Below are 18,152 nucleotides of genomic sequence, written 5' to 3'. Positions count from 1 at the left end.
CACTATCAGTGGAAAACCATCTGCTGCCTGCAGACAGACTGCAGCTATTAATACCATCTGTTCATCCCGTCCTCTCACTCTGCTGCCAGCACTTAAACATGGACGACTACAGTCATGTGTTCATTTCATTCAACAACAGATTAAAACCAACGTCAAACATTAATGCTGACTGCTGCAATGATTCTGGAGGTTTACAAACGTGCTAACGGCTAAATGCTACATTGCTGATTTCTACCACATACAGTAAAGTTAAACCACTGCTTAAGGTGCCACTATTAGCATGTGAATATGCTTCTGGTACATCATAGAGGTAACATGCATGCATAGCTACGTGCTGTGTTAGCATGCTAGCATATTTAGGTTAACTTGTTATGGTGTTACTATTAGCATGTGAACGTATCATTGCATTTATTTGCCTTATTACATTTTTACATGCGTATTTTTGCTAGCACGCTACTTAAATTAGCATGTTTTTCAAAAGCCAGTTGTAAAAGCGCCTTAATTAGCATGTTAGCTTAGTTACGACATGATGATAATTTGTGTATTTTTTGTGCTAAAAGCCACACTAAGGCTCGTAAATATAATGTCATCAGCTCTGTTTTTTGTGTTTACTGCTGCAGAGGGACAACAGCAGCTTTATGGAAGCCACAAGGCGTTTTATTTTACTATTACGACGTGTTGCACTGGAAAAACATCCATTAAACTGGAGTAAACCCTCCTGCTGGCTCTCGCTCTGTTGATGAACTGTGGTGAGACTCATTCGGTTTCTGGACTGAAACGCTTTCAGTCCAGAAACCTGCGTCACCGCCAGACTTCCTGCCTCAGGAACATCACACCATGGTAGCCTCACCGTCCTCATAGGGGGTGTACTCCACTCTGTAGGTCCCGTCTCCCTTGTCGGTGATGTAGGCGTCAGTGTTGGCGCCCGATGGGTTGGAGATGCTGGCTTTGATATGGCTGCCGCCGCTCTTATAGTGAGCCCGAGCGTCCACAATGAAATGTGTTGTTACTTCCCTCAGGACGCCTGCGGAGAAGAAACGAAAATGGTTTCCACATTCATACAGACGCACTGGTCAACAGATGGAAAACAAACTGGCTCTCCATCTGGTTCGGCTGGAGCGCTGGATGAAACTGGTTTTAAAGGGTGAACCTGCAGAAACCCTGATCCATCCAAACATCCAGTTTAAATGTAGAGACTAATTCAAAATGTTGTGACTACTCCCGTCTCTCTCAGAGGTCGTTTCAGGACAGTTCCAGTGACGGGAGTTTAATAGTTTATGGGATCCAATTTGTTCCCTAACTATGTGGCCTCATGACTTCACTCTGCTTTTATTCTCCCAGTTTAATTTAATTTAAAACTTAGGTCATATAATAGGAGAAGAAAAGCCTCGTTGGAAAACTGTGAATGTTCTGCTGAGAGTTTATGAACTGTCATAATAGAGTCTGGAGGAGTCCAGGAGGCGATACCAGACCAGAACGTAAACAGAGCTCAGACCATGGGATGAGTCTGGATGTCGGGTCTGGCTCCTTAGTCTCACCTCTGGGTTCCACTCCTGGTCCGTAGACCTTCACCCCGCTGGTGTCGATAGCCGGGTCCACCTGTAGTCGGGCCGGGAACATGGGCACTGTGTGTCCTCCATATTTGATGGTGATGGTGTACATGCCGTGGCTCTGGGGGATGTAGGTGATGGAGTACGTCCCGTCGCTGTTGTTCTGGACGTGAACTTCAGCTTTGGCTCCGGAGTCGGAGACGATCTCGATGGTGAGCTCGGCCTCTCCGGCTTTGGAGCAGTCCACCGTGAAGGACCCGTCCTCGTTGACCTTCCCCCTCTCCAGGCCGGGGCCGCTGGCCGTCACCTTGCTGGGGTCGAACACCGACTGGACCATGGCCTTGAAGGGGGACCCGGGGATGTGCTGGTCTGCAAACAAGATGTTGATTGCGTACTCCCCCGGCTCGGTGGGCAGGTAGGACACGGAGCATGAGCCGTCTCCGTTGTCCTGGCATTCGATCTTGGCCTCACAGGGTCCCTCCACCGTCAGGCCCAGACCTCCGGTACCAGCACCCTTTGTGTCAATGGCAAAGGGGGCCGGTTTACCCACCACACCCCCCTGAAGACCTGGACCATAGGCCCGCACCTGGAGACAAACAAAAGAGAAGGATTTGACAAGGCTGGTAGACAGAAGCAGGAAGTAAGTCTGAGTAAATTCATTAAGTTTGAGGACGTCAACGTCTGAAATGTTTTGAGACCTTTGAAGGGTCGGGGGGCATGACGCCCTCCACAGTGAACGGACTTCCTGGGACAGGGTTCCCGTCGTAGCTGACGTCCACCCGGTACGGTCCTTCCTCTGGGGGGATGTACTTCACAGAGTGAAGCTCATTGGCTGTGCCTGACTCCAGCTTGCAGGGGATTGGTCGGCGCGATGGAGACGTGATCTTCACGTCCAGTTTACCCTGACCTCCGGCGCCACGAGTACTGATGGAGAACTCCTGATCCTTCCCCACGTCCACTTCTTAGATTTGTAGACAAACAGAAGGAAAGGTTATGGGATGTCACATTATTTAATCCTAAAAGGTTAAAGAACAGAAACTGGACTCGTAGAGTTCCTTGAACACGTTTCATCAAGTAGCGTCGTTCCTCCAATGAATGGTTCTCTAATGTCACCCACAGATGTTCCTGTTGACATCCTTTAAACTATAAAAGGAACACTTACTGTTGTTCATCCCTTGAACTTTGACCTTGTTGAGGTCCAGTGGAGGCGCCACGCTGATGCTGAATGGACTTTTAGGGATGGGGTCTCCTCCGTGACACACAGTGATGGACATGTTCCCCTGAGAAAAACCACGTTCTTTAAGTTAACCTCAGATTAATCAGTCACCTCGTACTCTGTCAGTCGTATTTAGGCCTTACCTGCTGCACCGCGGTGTAGCGGACGGTGTACGAGTAGTCATGGTTGTCGATGATCTCAAAGTCTCTCACGGCTTCGCCTTTAGCTGCTCCAGTGAAATGAACCTCGGGTTTAGCTTTACCGGCTCCCTTTGTGTAGATGGTGAAATGAGTGGGTTTACCCACCTCCACACCTGCACAGGTAGCATGGGTCAGGTACATAAATACAGAATGAATCAGGCATATTTGATGACTGACCCGATCATCCTCCGTGGTTTTGTGTCTGAGCTCTGAATAAATAAACGTCTTGTGTCATGATGTTCATGGACGCTTACCCGTCCTGTTGAGTCCAGGTCCTTCTGCTCGGACTTTAGCTGCATCATGAGAAGGATCCACTTTTATTCTGAAGGGGCTGATGGGGATTTCCTGTTAAAGGTGAGAGGTTATTGTTTATAGTTTAGTTTCTACCAGAGTAAATCTTTATATTCACCGGTCGACGCTCTCACCTGATCAGCGAACAGCACCATGATGGTGTACTGACCGGGACCTGGAGGCATGTACTTCACTGTGAACGTGTCGTTATCATTCTTGATGATGTCGAAGTCTATGTCGGCCTCCGCGGGTCCGACCACGCCTGGAGCACATTTGATCCCGATACTGACGTCTCCTGGAAGGAAAAACAGCGATTTGAGTTACAGAGACTCCTGAGAATCAGCGTCCTCTCATTAATATGACAATGTGTGAAGAAAGACTCTGTCCTGCAGCCCATGCATCATCAGGATGAAGGACATGAGGTGGTGATTTTGGACCTCACCCTGTCCGGCCTCGCTGCAGTCCACGGTGAAGTATGTCGGCTCGTTGGCCTTCAGTCCCGTCTTCTCAACACCTGGACCATAAACCTTCACGTTCTCTGGATGGCTGCCCTCTCCGATGGTCACCTAACCGAAGACATCAGCTACGTCACTAACCTGGACTAGACATGGTGTCCACCCTTCCAAACAGACAGAGAACTAAACACTGAGAGCTCGCCCAGTCTCTACAGAGCTGATTAAACTATTATTTGACAACACTTAGTGCTGCTCCTGGTGAGTGTTTTACCCTGAAGGGGCTGTTGGGGACGTTGACTTCTCCCCAGGTGATGATGATGGTGTGTTTGATGGGTTTGGTGGGAATGTAAACACAGAAGAAGGTGCTGTCTCCGTTATCTGTGATCTGAATGTCGATGGGGAAACCTTCTGCGTCCTGAAAGCACAAACATGTCTTAAAGAACAGTTTTATTAGAGTAAGGATGAGATGGACAGTAGATCATACAGGTCTCACCTGAGCGTACAGCTTCAGCTCTCCTCGGCCAGCTCCACAGGTGTCAATGGTGAAATCAGCCGGTTTGTTCACGATGCAGCCCAGAGGCTCCAGACCTGGACCGTAACACTTCACCTGAGGAGACGGAAACATTCAGCACATCATGAACAATGAAACACCTGAGAAATCATTTTAAAGTCAGTCAGGTTCCTTCCTACCTTCTCAGGGAAGACGTCGTTGGCAGCAGGGAGGATATGAGCCATGAAGGGACTGTCCTTGATGTCCTCGTCATCACATATGACGTGGACGGCGTAGTCTCCAGGTTCAGTCGGCCAATATCGAACGTCACACGAACCATCGCCTTTGTCGTCGCACTCGATCTTCGCCTGAGACGGACCTTCGATGGAGAAACCTGCACACAACAAACGATGGTGGTAAGAAAGAGGACTGAGAAAATGTTCCTGGTAATCAGCCTGTTAGAGTTTAGTATCAATGTTTACAGGTGAAACTTAGACTTATTTCTCTGTCTCATAATGAAATCCAGATGGAGAGTTACCAGATTCTGATATCTAGTGGTAACAGTTTAATTGATATTTGTGATCACTGTATGCTGATGACACCCTGCTGTATTTCAGCAAAAATGTTTTAGTTCAATAAGAAAAATAAGAAAAACTATAGCAGCACTTATAAAATAGTAATTTCTCATATCTGTAGCTTCTAAGTCCATCTGCTGATGAAGTTCAATAATGATAAAACAACAGTATTATTCTCTGCTCTGGTTACGTACCAAGAGTTCCCACTTCGGTGCCGATAGCCTCCACCACAAAGTCAGCGCTCTTCCCGACCATACCGGTCTCCAGACCAGGACCCCAGGCCCTCACCTTCTGAGGCCCCGCCTCCTCGCTCACCTGTACCTCGAATGGACTAAAAACCACACACACACAGCAAGTCTGATTCTTCTCATCATCCGAACTAAAAAAAATACAAGTAGTCTGGAGTTCCTCAGGGTTGGATCCTGGGTCCTCTGTAATTCAGTTTTAATATAAATGGATAAGGCCTGAATCCGTTCTTTGATCTCACCTGCGTGGGATGCTGTGTCCTCCCCAGGTGATGGTTATGACATATTTTCCTGTCATGATGGGGTAATAATTACACTCATACACGCCATGCTCCATCTCCTGCACCTTCACCGGCTCCTCCAGGCCCTCTGGGTTTAAAAATAAAAATGCCATCATCATTAACAAGAAGAGAATCTTCTGATCAAACATGTTCAAACAAACACCAGAGACACTGCCACAGTCAGACTGATGGCAAAACAGTAACTACTGAACTTGTGCAAAAAATAACCAAACACTACCTCACTTTAATTACATGTGCAATAGTTGACTTAATATTAGTATTTCTGTACAATGTGTAATCTGTTCTGTAGTTCCCCCGATAAATGTGCAATAGTCCATCAGTGCAATATTCCCAATACTCTCTCTCTCCTGCTCTCCCCATCACCCCCACCTCACATTCCTAGAACCAGTCTAGCCAGTTTATCTATCTACTATTATTTATTACTCTGTCACCAACATTATCTTATATTGTAATATTACAGTTGTATATTGCTTCTATATTTTGTATTTATATTTTTGTTGTATAGTGATTTCTATATTTTATACTTCTTCTTCTTTTTTAACTAAACTGTTGACTCTGAGAGCCCTGCACAAGATTTCCAATGTGCCTGGACTGTTGGTTTATGCACAAATGGCCAAATAAAGAACCTTGAACCTTGAACCTTGAAACACCAGAGACACTGACACAGATTCATGATTTTAGGTTTAAACCGGGTTCATGTTGGTGTTTTTTCTAAATGTGGTTTCAGTTTTTGAGTCTTACTTGGTCCCTTCACGGTGACTTTCAGCTCTCCACTTCCGGCTCCTTTAGTGTAAACTTTAAAATCCGCCACCTCCTTCATTCTCAGACCCTTCGGCTGCAGACCTCGGCCCGACGCTCGGCAGGCGTTCGGGTTACAGGCTGAGAGGACCAATGAGAACAAGTCCAGGTTAGAAAACACAAACACAATGACCTGTTTTCACTTTATAAGAAGAACCCATTAGAGACGGTCTAATTTACTCTAAACTATAGAACTGTCTCTAAATAATTATTTATAGTATATCTGCACCTGTCTGACTTTAGAACATAATGCATCATCTAACCCTGTAACCTCTACTCTAAAACTAGGGCTGTCAAAATCAACATGCTAATAACACGCTAACATAAACTCCTTCTAATGTTGTTATGAGCTTGGTCCAACTGTAGTTTAGGGACCAGGAAGTGTTTAAAGGAGCAGTAACGCTGTGGAAAGAAAGCAGAATCTAAAGAGTGGTTGTAGTAAATAATCTTACCCTGGATAAAACTAATCTTACGTCCTGTTGATAAGAGGATTAAAACACTTGAAAAATGTCCCTCTAAAGTTCATTTAAAACTGATCGTAAAAGGTTTGATTACTTTGCATTAATCATGTTTAAATATTGTAATCTATCGACAGCCCCAGTGAAAACCAAGTCTGAACAACTTTACAACACAAACACACAGAGCGCTGTAGGAGTTAGTCAGCTGTTCAGCGCCATGAGAAGCAGTTTGCTGAGGCTGAAAAGAAAAAGCAGCAAAGATGAAGACAAGTTCAGAGCTGAGGATGAAGACGAGTCGGCTTTAGGTCAAATGTTCTGTTAAATATCTGGAGGTTGAGGAAAAGTTTGAGAAGAAGATCAGAGTTAGCTGGAGGACGAAGGGATGGTGAGGATGAGGATGATGATGATGGAGGATGATGGTCACTCAGGGAGCTACGCCTCCTATTGGTTGTGTCAGTAGTTGTTATTTGAAATTATCCGAATGTTTCATTTGTTCATTTACATCTAAATTAGTCCAATGAGAAGAATTTTATGTTTTCATTTCATCATGTAAGCTAACGTCATCAGAGAAGCATCAAAACGATCTGACACAAAGTGAAGCAGGACGGTTTGCGGATTTTAAACTGAATGTCTAAACTAACGACAGAAAGTAACTCACCAACCATCTCTGGATGCAGCTACAGTGTCAGGACGGATATACTGATATCTGTTGTTTATATTTATAAGAATAATTAAGTTAACACATTTACTTTGGTGCCACAACTTGTAGCTGCTACAAAGGAAACAAACCACTAAATTAGCCTTTAGCTAGTAGCTTAGCTTCATGAACGTTCCTTGATCTGAGCTTTCGTTCCTTGCATTAATGATGAGCCGGATGTAAGTGATTTATCAAAAAAAGGTATGAGAACAGGATATAAGTAGCCCAAATGTAGAGTCTATCCAGACTGATTCTACAGAGAACTGCTCAAATAATAATAAAGTCTGGTACATTGAGTAGTTTCACTCACTGATTAAACGAAATGGCATCATTTTGAATCCCTGACAGGAATCAGCAGTACTGTATACTGGTTGGCTGGTTGGCTATAATTCACATGACGCTCTAAGGAGAAAGAATCTGGGCCCTAATATTTACGACCCGGGACAAAAGTATTGGTAAAAACTTGCCCCAGGACACCATGCAGCCAAACAGTAAATTATTTTAGGTTTCTGCAGAAGTACAATAAATCCTGGCACCATCGTCCACATTCACTCTGAGAAAAGAAAAAGCTGCTCAGGACGAAGCCAGCACATGCTGTAAAGCTGGGAAACCCCGCGTAGACGGGCCGAGGCGGGGGTGGATGGAGCTGAAGTGGGAAGGACCAGAACAGCGCAGCCAGACTCCAGTTACACCCGTCCATGGCCTGTACTAACTTGGTCGCTTGGTTTTGGGTGGTGTTGGAGGGGGGACTCTCCTTGTCTTGTCTGAGGGTGGGGTGCGTATGGACTGAGGTACAATATGCACCGGAGACCCGGGAGGAGGGCCGCTCTGTGAAACTGAAGGAGTCAACAACAGTCATGACACATTTGAACATGAGGAGACGTCCAGGATGAAGCTGGGTTCTGTTTCAAGTCTCAAGCTCTAAATCACGTCCCTACACAAATAAGATCAGTCAGGATAATCCCAAACCAGGACCTGGGTCACGTCTTAGGGTCTTGGTCCCAAATTATAGCCTCAATCAAAGGCAGTCCTGTCTAGTCCCAAAATTTACAAGTCCAGCCAGAAATACCTCAAATCAAAACCCAAGTCCCAAACCCTGAATCAAGTCCCTGCATGAAGATAAAGAGGTTCCAAGTCAGTCAAGAAACTGAGACCCGGGTCATGTCTAAGGGTCTGTCCTGAGTCAAGTCCATAGGTTAGTGTGATACAAGATCCTGCACAATGTTTAAAGACAAAGACAAGATGGTTTAGGGTCCCATTTCAAAGGTAGACAAGTTCTATATTAAGTCAAGATGGGCACAGAAGTCACAAGTCCAGTTCTAGGTCAAGGATAATCCAAAACCAAGACCTGGGTCACGTCTTAGGGTCCTAGTCCAAATTATTGCCATGAGCAGTCCTGTCTAGTCCCAAAGTTCACAATTCACAGAGACAAATCCTGTCAAACGAGACCCTAGATTCTCAAATGTGATTATCTAATCTAATCTAAGTCAAAAGTCCAGTTCTAGGTAAAGACAGGTAAACCCACAACAAAGTTCAAAACATAAGACAACAAGAGACAGTCAAGACAAAGAAGTCCAATCCTAAATCAAGCCCAGTGAAAACCATCACAGTCCTGGACCCAGACTGAACTACTGCAGGTTTCAAACTTTTAGTGGTTTACTGAGTCAGTCTGGACATGAGAGTTCAGTGAGACCCTGATGGGACGGGGGGCAGTCAGTGAATTAAGGTGAATATATTAAATGATGGACTGATATCTTTGATCTGAGAGTCCTACCCTCAGAGACGTGGACAGTGAACGGACTTCTGGGAATCTGCTGCCCAGCAAAGGTCACGTAGACGGTGTGAGGGCCCTCCAGGACCGGAACATAGGTGCACCGAAATATACTGTCGCCCTTGTTCTCCAAGACAATCTCCACTGTGTCCCTGCGACCGTTGGAGTCCACAATGATGACGCCCACGTCTCCGGCACCCGCCCCTGGTGGACAGACAGAGGACAACGAGATCTTTAAACACTGAGAGGAATGCGACCGCCGCTGGAACCAAACCAGAAAATTAAAAGTCCAGGTCAGGGACTAAATATAAAACACTGAAGGAAGACAAGACAAGGTTCGTCCTCTGGAGAGCTACAACATCTTTGATTAACATTCTTTGTTTGACCAGCTTCATCACAACTTACCCGCAGTGTAAATATCAAAGTATGTCGGTTTGTTGGCCACGTTCCCCGACGCCTGCAGTCCCGGCCCGCGGGCCTGAACTCTGGTCGGGTCGCCCATGGCCTTGGAGACATTCACCATGAAGGGACTTCTGTCGATGTCCTGCCCCGCGAACAGCACCTTCACCTGGGAGGAAACGGGAGCACAGAGGCCTGGTGGTCAGTGGTTCAGATCAAGACTTTCATTAAATCTGTTTTATACCAAAAAACGTGAGGCTAGGAACCATTTAGACCAGAACCAGTGGATGTTTAGTGAGGTGGTAGAAGGAGATCACCAGGGCACATGATCAGGACATCCCTAGTTTTCTTACCCTATGAAGCCCCTCCACTTTGGGCAGGTACACCACGGAGTAGGTCCGGTTCTTGTCGTTGTTGGGGATCACTCGGGCCTGAAGGAGAAATCAATCACCATGAATTTCAGCTGGATTCCACTTTAAAGTCTTTGATTAAAAGTTTGTGTATCTGCTCCCACCTCCTCCGTGTGTCCTTCAGGATCCTCCACGTAAACCAGAACCTCGCCCAGTCCGGCCTCCACCGTTTCCACCAGAAACTCTGCTGGCTTCAGAACCATGTTCCCTCGAGGCTCGATGCCTGAGACAAGAATAAAGACTTTTCATTTGATTGAAAGTCAAGAGAGTTTCTGGATTTTATACCACCATGACCTGGAGTTGTCTAAAAACTCTGTAGAGTAGAGTTTCTTGAAGACGTTCATAAACCACGAGCTAAGTGATTGAGAACCTTCACAGACCATCGTTGGAGTTAGTTTCTATTGTTTTAATTCAGTTGTAAGCAGAATAACAAGAAACTGTTCAATAAATAAATAAATCTGTTCCTTATCTCCGTTGATTTATCTGAACAAATGAAGCAAAAGCTACAAATGATCGACTGATTATTGAAAACATCATCAAATACTTTCCTACTGACTGACTCATCGGTCATCTTTCCTCACCTGGTCCGAATGCTTTGGCCCTCTTCGGGTGCAGGGTCTTGGCCCTCAGAGGGGCCCCAGGCTTCAGCTTGGCTTTGGGGAACTGAGACAGGTAGGTCATGACCGAGTGTTCGTCCACGTTCGGGTCGACAATCTCCTCCGGAGCGATCACCTGGAGAGGAAGTTCAGACAATACGCTGATGATGTTGAGTTTTACGTTGGTGGATGTTAAATTCTCCAAAACAAAGAGTTTCATCTGAAAACATTTTACCAAAGCTGCTGCTCTGCTAACAAGCCTCTGACGTGATTAATGATGAGTCATTTCAACTCTTACTAATGTTGTGCTGCTCTCAAATGAATAAATGATGTTTTTTGATGTTTTCTGGTTTCACTGGTCTCTGTGTGGGCGGAGCAGGTGGATCCATGTGTAGCTGTGATCGCTCATAAACTAATAATCACATCTGTGAATGATTGTGAGACACAAACGAGAAGCTGGAGACAAATCAAAGTTTCTTCGTCTGATCAATCGACTTTTAAACGAGACGAGTGAAAGGAAACATCTGCTCGTTCATTCCACTGAAATTAAAGACATGTGTGACAAACAGCAGGAGGAGGAGGCAGCTTTACTCTTTATTCTTATTATTCCTCAACCCGATCAATCTCAGCTCATTATTTCCCTCAAGCGTAACAGAACTGTCAGACGTTGTTGGATGAAACCATGAGGAAGGTTTTATTTGTAGAGTCTGAACTGACCTCTGACGTCCTGAAACACGTCATGGTTCATTATCAAAGCTCTTAACGAGTTCCTCTGGTTGTTACTTCAAACAGAATCCTGATGGAAACAGTTTTCTTTTCATTTACAGAAAAAAATATCTTAGAAAACAATAATATTTTAGAGAAAAATTAAGAAAATCTTAAAGGATTACTGTAATGACTTGTACTTGCACAGTTGTATGTACATCGTATTATTATAAAGGTGTAGAACTAGTTCTAGTTCTAGTGGTAGAGGTTGTCTGTTGTTTTTCGTCGTTTTATAATGAAGACGACATGTCTCTGTGTCTCCATGTCCTCCATGTCCTCAGGTGAGTCTTACCTGTGGGACTCCGAGCCAGTCGTCTGCCTGCTGCATGGCCTCTCTGGCGTTCTCCACTGGCTGACTGGGATCCCATGTTTCCCAGTCTGGACAGAGACCTGAAGGCAGCACGGACACGATTAAATCATTCAACTGATAATAAATAAAATAAACTCAGCTGGACGTGATAGAAACTAAACGTAATAAACTGAATCTCTGAGTCGTTCTGCTGTTAATCAGAGCAGAAGACTTTCATTCAAAACTGCCATAGAGAAACTGTTGATTTAAGCTGCTGGTGTCAGCCATGCAGGACGTACCGGGGGCACAGTTGTCCACCAGCGCTCCCAGCGCCTTCCCGTCCCTCCAGTCCCGGTGGAAGTTGGTGATGGGGAGCTGGGGCACCTTGTTCTGGATCCAGCCCAGCAGACGCTGTTTGGGGGTGAGCTTCTTGGCGTCCTCGTCGTCCTCGTCCTCCCACATGGGCATGGAGATGGAGTAGTGGAGGATCAGGGTCCAGATCAGACCCAGGATCAGCTTCAGGTTCCCGTCCACGATGGCTTTAGAGTCTGACGATGTAAAACAAAGTGTTGTCAATAAAGTTTTTCAACAGCTGAACATTTAACATTTAATGGAAACTGAAGAACGCCAAAATAAAAGCTCCTGGTTTCATGTTGTTTAAGTTTCAGACTTTTATTTTGTTTTATCTGGAGGCAGCAGGATGATGTCGTTCAGTCCTGAACCAGAACCTCAATGAAAACCTTGTGTTCCTGAGTCAGATCGACCAATCAGGAGACACCGTGGTACGAGACCACCTCAGTACTTCATCTGACTCTTCAACTGCTTTCAGTGCTTCAGCTTTACCTGATACTTCACCTTCGTTCAGCGTCGTCACTTCAATAAAAACTGAGGAAGATGTTTTAAGGAACTGGACATGAATTAACTCTTCGGCTGTTTTCAGTGATTCATCTTTAACTAGTTTAAGTTTTATTCCTGGAGAACTTTAACATCAACTGACGCTTCAGCTGCTTTCAGTGCATCAACCAACTCTAGATGTTAATTCATGTTATTTTATCGTTTGGTTTAAGGTGAGGTGATGGAAACTTTCCTGTGAGTGTTTCCAGTCATGAAATCATATTTTCCTTCAGGAAGCCCAGAGTCCAGAGATTAGTCTGGTCCCGAGCTCAGACAGGAAACGTGTTTGGAGCGTCGCTCTAATCTTTCCCCAGGAAACAGGAGCTGCTGCCGTGGTCTCAGGTCACATGAACGCATCCTGTCCTCTCAGTTTGTTCCATGTTGGAGTTAAATCAGCCGCATGTGAAACCAACGTGGCCTCATGTTCAGACGTGAATGAATGAATAAAATAAAATCAGTGTGAGCCCAGCTGGTGTCCTGCCAGACGCTCTCTGAGCTCAACAACAACTCGTCTGTTCGTTAACGTCCGACGGCCACGCTCTCTGGTCGCCAACGGTTACCAAACAAACACAGAAACAATGGAGGCCTGATAGACCCCCCCCCCCACACCCACCGCCCCACCGCTCCATCTGAACAGGCCTGGGGGTGTCAGAGAAACGCTGTTATGTGACATTTAGAGAGGATGACGACGGAGGGAAAGAATTAACGAGATGAACAGCGTGAAACAGGAAGTCACAACAACGATGGAAGAGAGAGGAAAACAACCCTCAGCTCTGACTGGCAGGTTCACGAGAAGAACCTGAAGAACTGAAGCCACAGATAACGATGAAGAACATTTAAAGGTCCAGAATCACCTGAGACACTAACGAGGAGCTGAGGAGATCTTTACCATCCATCATCCTGGTGGAGGTGAACTCACCACCACACTGATCTGGTCTGATCTGGTCTCTAGAGTCCAGGTTAAACAGGTCCAGGTTTGAACACTGATCTGGTGTCAGTCCACATGTGGAGGTGGTCTGGGACACATGTGACCTCCTTCCTTTGGTAGTGTGAACACACAATGAGTCCTGGGTCACATTAAAGACCACCTACATCCAAATGTTTCACAGCAGAACACAAAGAGATGGCCAGTGGTCATAATGTTGTGGCTGATCGGTGTGAGTCCTGAGAACTGACCAAAAAAAACAACAAAACTCTAAACAGGTGATCAGCAGCTGAGTCAGTGTGTTGTTGTTCAGAAACCACGAGACACACACACTAACACACACTAACACACATTAACACACACACACACACCATCACACACAAACACACATTAACACACACACACACACACACACACACACACACTAACACACATTAACACACACACACACACACACACACCCACTAACACACATTAACACACACACACACTAACACACACACACCCTAACACACATTAACACACACACACTAACACACACTAACACACACACACACACACACTAACACACACACACTAACACACCTGTGGCCTATAAAGCTCCAGTCTCAGACCAACAGCTGCTCAGCTCCTCAACTCAGAGACAAGAAACTTTAGTGAACTTCCTGGAGACAATAAACTATAAACCAACAATAATCTGATGATAATCTGATGATAATCTGATGATAATCTGACCTCAGTCTGGATTAGAAACAATAACCGATCATTAACTGATCATTGTCTGGTCACAGGACGGTGGTTTTAGTTGCAGAACTCTTCAGCTGCTGCTTCTAAAGCTTCACAACAACTGTGATGACAGCTGACACACACACACACACACACACACACACACACACACACACACACACAGACCGTGTCATGTGGTGGTGGGGGGGGGGGGGGGGGGGGGGGTGTAGCTGCATTGTGACAGTCAGCAGATCTCTCTGAATAAACAGACTCTCATTCAGAAGCCCATTTAAAAACAGGACGATTTTAGATCTCCACCTAAAACTCTGGTTCTGATGACATCACGGTGATGTCACGGTGACGTCATCATCTGCCAACAGAAGCCGCCATCTTTGTTTTAGTGACTGATTGTTTGTTGATAACCAGACTGATGAGGGGGTGGAGACTTTCAGGTATCGAAGCTCCGCCTCCTCCACCTGAGTGTTAGCACGGCGGCCATCTTGATTTAAGGATCACATCAGCTGATTTTAATTAAATAAAACTTTAAACTTCATTTTCATTTAGTTTTTGACCAAATGATTAAAAACGTCCAGATGTGGTTTGACTTCAGAATCATTTCCTCTTTAATGAACGAATGAATGAATCAGTGAAAGCTTTTAGTTTCAGACGCGACGTTATTTAAAGATAAAGATCGTCTGGTTTTATTAGAAGTTATTTTATGGGGGGGGGGGGGTGTTCCTGGATGTCTCAGAGAGTCCTGCAGCTTCTCCACGTCCAGACGATAAAGTATCACCCTGAACCTGACCTTTGACCTCTGAGCCACTCCAGAGGATGACAGGGTGACGCATCTCTGCTCAGATAGATGGATGAAATGATGAGTGTGTAGTGAGTTACTACTGAGGGGGTGGTGCTGGTGGTGCTGGTGGTGGGGGGGTTCTGGCTTCAGCTGACATTCCTGTGAGCTGACGGCTGCAACACATGGGACCCATTACAGACAGAGAGCTAGAAGTGGCAGATATGTGAATGGAGTTTGGTTCCTGACATGGAAAAGCTGAGACTCTGCAGAGAGAAACGTTACGGAGCAGACGACGGCGTCTACACGGAGCAGGAGATAAAACCACAAACTTAAGGTACAACTGGACATCAGTCACCACAGACGATAGAAACACAAACAATAAAAACACAAACGAACCTGAAACTAATGAGAAACAAACCAAACTCGACCAGGAAGAAGAACTGTTTTCATTTCCTGATATCTTTACTGTTCCTAATGTTATGTCTGACTGGTCAGCTACGGGGGTCACTAGGGGCCCACACAGGGTCTTTTTGTCCCGGGGCCCCTCAGCAGACTCTGGGGCCCCTGGTCCCCCTGGTCCTAGCGGCTCTGTCTGTCTCTGATCGTCTTCAGCTGGTTTCCTCTCAGGGTCTATTTTCAGCAGCTGTTGGAGGAGCGACAGCAGAGCTCAGCTGTCCTGCCATCAATCACCCCCTACTCACCCACACACACACAGGAGGACTCCCCCATCCTCACCCCCTCACCCCCCCCCCCCCCACCTCCTCCTCCCCCACCACCCTCACAACAGCAGCTCTGTCTAATTCACAGATGAACACAACAAGAAGAAACGTTAAAACCTGTTGATGCGTCAGCTGATTGTTTTATCAGTGAATAAACAGGAAGTGACATCATTCCTCCGTGAAGCTTCGTACGGGACGGCCCGAGTCAGCGCTGACACCAAACAGCTGCTCTGACCTCAACAACTCCTCGACAGCCCCGACACAGACACCTGGGACGTCCTGGAGGCTCCAACAGGAGAACCACTGGAGAACCCTCGGTTTCACTTGGACCTGCTCCAGGAGCCTGACCTTTGACCTCAGGAACCCCTCTAAGAACCTCCAGGACCCCCTCCAGGACCCCCTCCAGGACCCACTTCAAGACTCTTAAACCCCCGTCCGGCACGTCGTTTAAAGTCAGAGCTTCAGAGTAAAACATGTTCCATTACAATAAACTTTAGAAGCTGTGGACCAATCAGGAGCCGCTACACCTGTGCTCCACACACCTGTCCCTCTGTCCCTCTGTCTGTCTGTCCCTCTGTCCCTCTGTCCCTCTGTCTGTCTCCACTTACCGATGGACACCAGCTTGATGTGCTCCCTCTCCAGGAACTCCAGCGCCACTGAGACGTTCTCCAGCTTCATCTGCCTGAAGTTGGGTCTGGAGTGGTACTTCCTGTACATCTTCTTCTGGCTCAGCACCTCCAGGAGCCCGATCAGCTTCAGCCCGTCGCTCAGGTCCTTCTGCAGGTCGTTGATCCTCTTGTTGATGACCTTCAGGTGCTCGTTGCACCACCTGGTGAACGTGTTCTGCTGGATCTTCTTCCACGGAGCGTCCTCGGCCAGGTCCTTCTCGGTGGCCGGCATCTCCTCCTCCTCGTCGCCGATGTCCGCGCTGCTCTGGTAGAACTGCGGCGGCAGCTGCTGCGGCTCCAAGTAGCCGCTGTTACTCATCATGGTTCCTCTTTTATAGCAGAACGGCGGTGGGACGAGAGGAAAGGAGGAAAAAAAGAGAAAAGCAGTGAAGGAGTGGAGCGGAGGGGCAGTGCCAGGCCCGCGGGGAGTGACACTCTTCAGCGGAGTTTGCGTAAAGCGTGCGCTCTGATCCGGAGTCAGTGGGTCCGGCTGGTCCGGTCCCCCCGGAGACTCATGGACTCAAATATGTCCCAGATATGAAGACAGGGAGGTGGAGGAGCAGAAGAAGGGACGGACTCGGGCTGCGGTCCGGGCTGTGGTCCGGGCTCTGGTCCGGGCTCTGGTCCGGGCTGTGGTCCGGGCTCTGGTCCGGGCTCTGGTCCGGGCTGTGGGGCGTGCAGAGAGCGGAGCTGAACAGACTGAGAGGTTTAAAAAGCTCCTCGTCACTGCGCTGGACTCCCAGGAATGCCCCTGTCATGACCATATACTACTGGGTCCGGGCATCCTCTCACCCGACACACGCACGGGGGCTGCTGCTCATTGGGCCGCGGGGCAGGGGGGCGGGGCCAGACAGGAGCCCCCTCACCCAGGACCCCCCAGCGCTGGACCCGGGGCTCCGCATCACCGTGACACCTCCGGGTATTTATAGAGACTCCTAACCGGGGACCGACACCGGGGGGGGGGGGGGGGTTATGAGTTTATAAACTGCTCATAAACTCATAAACGTCATCAGCGGGCAGCCAATCAGATCACTGCGTCACATGTAAACAATAATATATGAGAGAAAAGTTAAGAAGAACTCTGCTGATGGTTCCTGTGGTTCCTCTGACTGACGGCAGGAGGCGCTGGAGGGCAAGGGGCAGCAGAGACACCAACGAAGAAGAAGGACAGGAGATTAAAGATGATTTAATGAGAAACATGTTGATCACTGAGACAGAGCTACAGCGCCCCCTGCTGACTGGACCGAGGGTCTCCATGGAAACCAGTGGTCAGCTGTTAATTCATTCATAAATATGAATCAGTTAAAGTGAAAATTAATTTAAATTAAATAATAATGAGTAAAAAAAACCCTGAGCTTTAGACCAAACGATGAAACACTTTATAAATCTAAATGACTCAGACCTGTGTCACGTGTTGGTTGTTATTCATTTAACAAATAATTAATTCTGTCTCTTTAAATCTGGATTCACATTATTTTTAAATAAAATAAACAAACAGACGCAGACGGATCGACACGTTGCATCTTTTTATTTGTTCATTTACAAAAATGATCCAATAAACATAAAGAACATTTAACGCAGAGAAACCAGATCAAACAGGAAACACCTTCAAAATAAAAGCAGCTCAGACGAAGGACTTTGAAACATCTTCCTGTTCAGGTTTCAGGACTTCCTGTTTATCTTTGTGTCCAAAACAGAAAACTGTCCATGACACGTTAGCCTAGCTTAGCACAAACACTGGAAGCTGAGGGACTAGTAGCCTAGCAGCAGCGGTTAGCAAACAAATACCTCCAGATTCTGTTTAAATACAGTGAATACAGTCCAGTACACTTTAGCACGTCAAACTGCTAGCTGGACCTACTATAATTCATGTTAGCCATGCTGTGTCAACACTGGCTAGCAGCTCCCTCATGCTCC

General features: G+C 46.6%; 1 protein-coding gene across 1 annotated transcript in view; it reads right to left on the bottom strand.

Annotated features, from left to right (window-relative positions):
- LOC311508363 (filamin-C-like) overlaps positions 1-16,622 on the bottom strand; it is a 31,190-nt gene extending 14,568 nt beyond the window's left edge. The window contains exons 1-22 of the mRNA XM_084573086.1: positions 16,176-16,622; positions 11,807-12,055; positions 11,511-11,608; positions 10,439-10,589; positions 9,962-10,080; positions 9,801-9,878; positions 9,454-9,616; positions 9,052-9,252; positions 6,066-6,203; positions 5,265-5,391; positions 4,972-5,108; positions 4,403-4,596; positions 4,206-4,319; positions 3,984-4,127; positions 3,700-3,823; positions 3,392-3,552; positions 3,221-3,311; positions 2,910-3,079; positions 2,713-2,830; positions 2,249-2,511; positions 1,539-2,136; positions 851-1,024 (exon numbers count right to left, since the gene is read on the bottom strand). Of these exons, the coding sequence (XP_084429212.1) occupies positions 851-1,024; positions 1,539-2,136; positions 2,249-2,511; positions 2,713-2,830; positions 2,910-3,079; positions 3,221-3,311; positions 3,392-3,552; positions 3,700-3,823; positions 3,984-4,127; positions 4,206-4,319; positions 4,403-4,596; positions 4,972-5,108; positions 5,265-5,391; positions 6,066-6,203; positions 9,052-9,252; positions 9,454-9,616; positions 9,801-9,878; positions 9,962-10,080; positions 10,439-10,589; positions 11,511-11,608; positions 11,807-12,055; positions 16,176-16,557 (3,994 nt within the window). The 5' untranslated portion in view covers positions 16,558-16,622. The remainder of the gene's footprint in view (positions 1-850; positions 1,025-1,538; positions 2,137-2,248; positions 2,512-2,712; positions 2,831-2,909; positions 3,080-3,220; positions 3,312-3,391; positions 3,553-3,699; positions 3,824-3,983; positions 4,128-4,205; positions 4,320-4,402; positions 4,597-4,971; positions 5,109-5,264; positions 5,392-6,065; positions 6,204-9,051; positions 9,253-9,453; positions 9,617-9,800; positions 9,879-9,961; positions 10,081-10,438; positions 10,590-11,510; positions 11,609-11,806; positions 12,056-16,175) is intronic.
- Positions 16,623-18,152: the final 1,530 nt, after the last annotated feature.

Source organism: Chelon labrosus (genome assembly GCF_963514085.1).
Source record: "Chelon labrosus genome assembly, chromosome: 23".
Taxonomy (NCBI): Eukaryota; Metazoa; Chordata; class Actinopteri; order Mugiliformes; family Mugilidae; genus Chelon; species Chelon labrosus.
The sequence above is the reverse complement of the archived record's forward strand: the minus strand, read 5'-3'. Positions and strand labels throughout refer to the sequence as shown.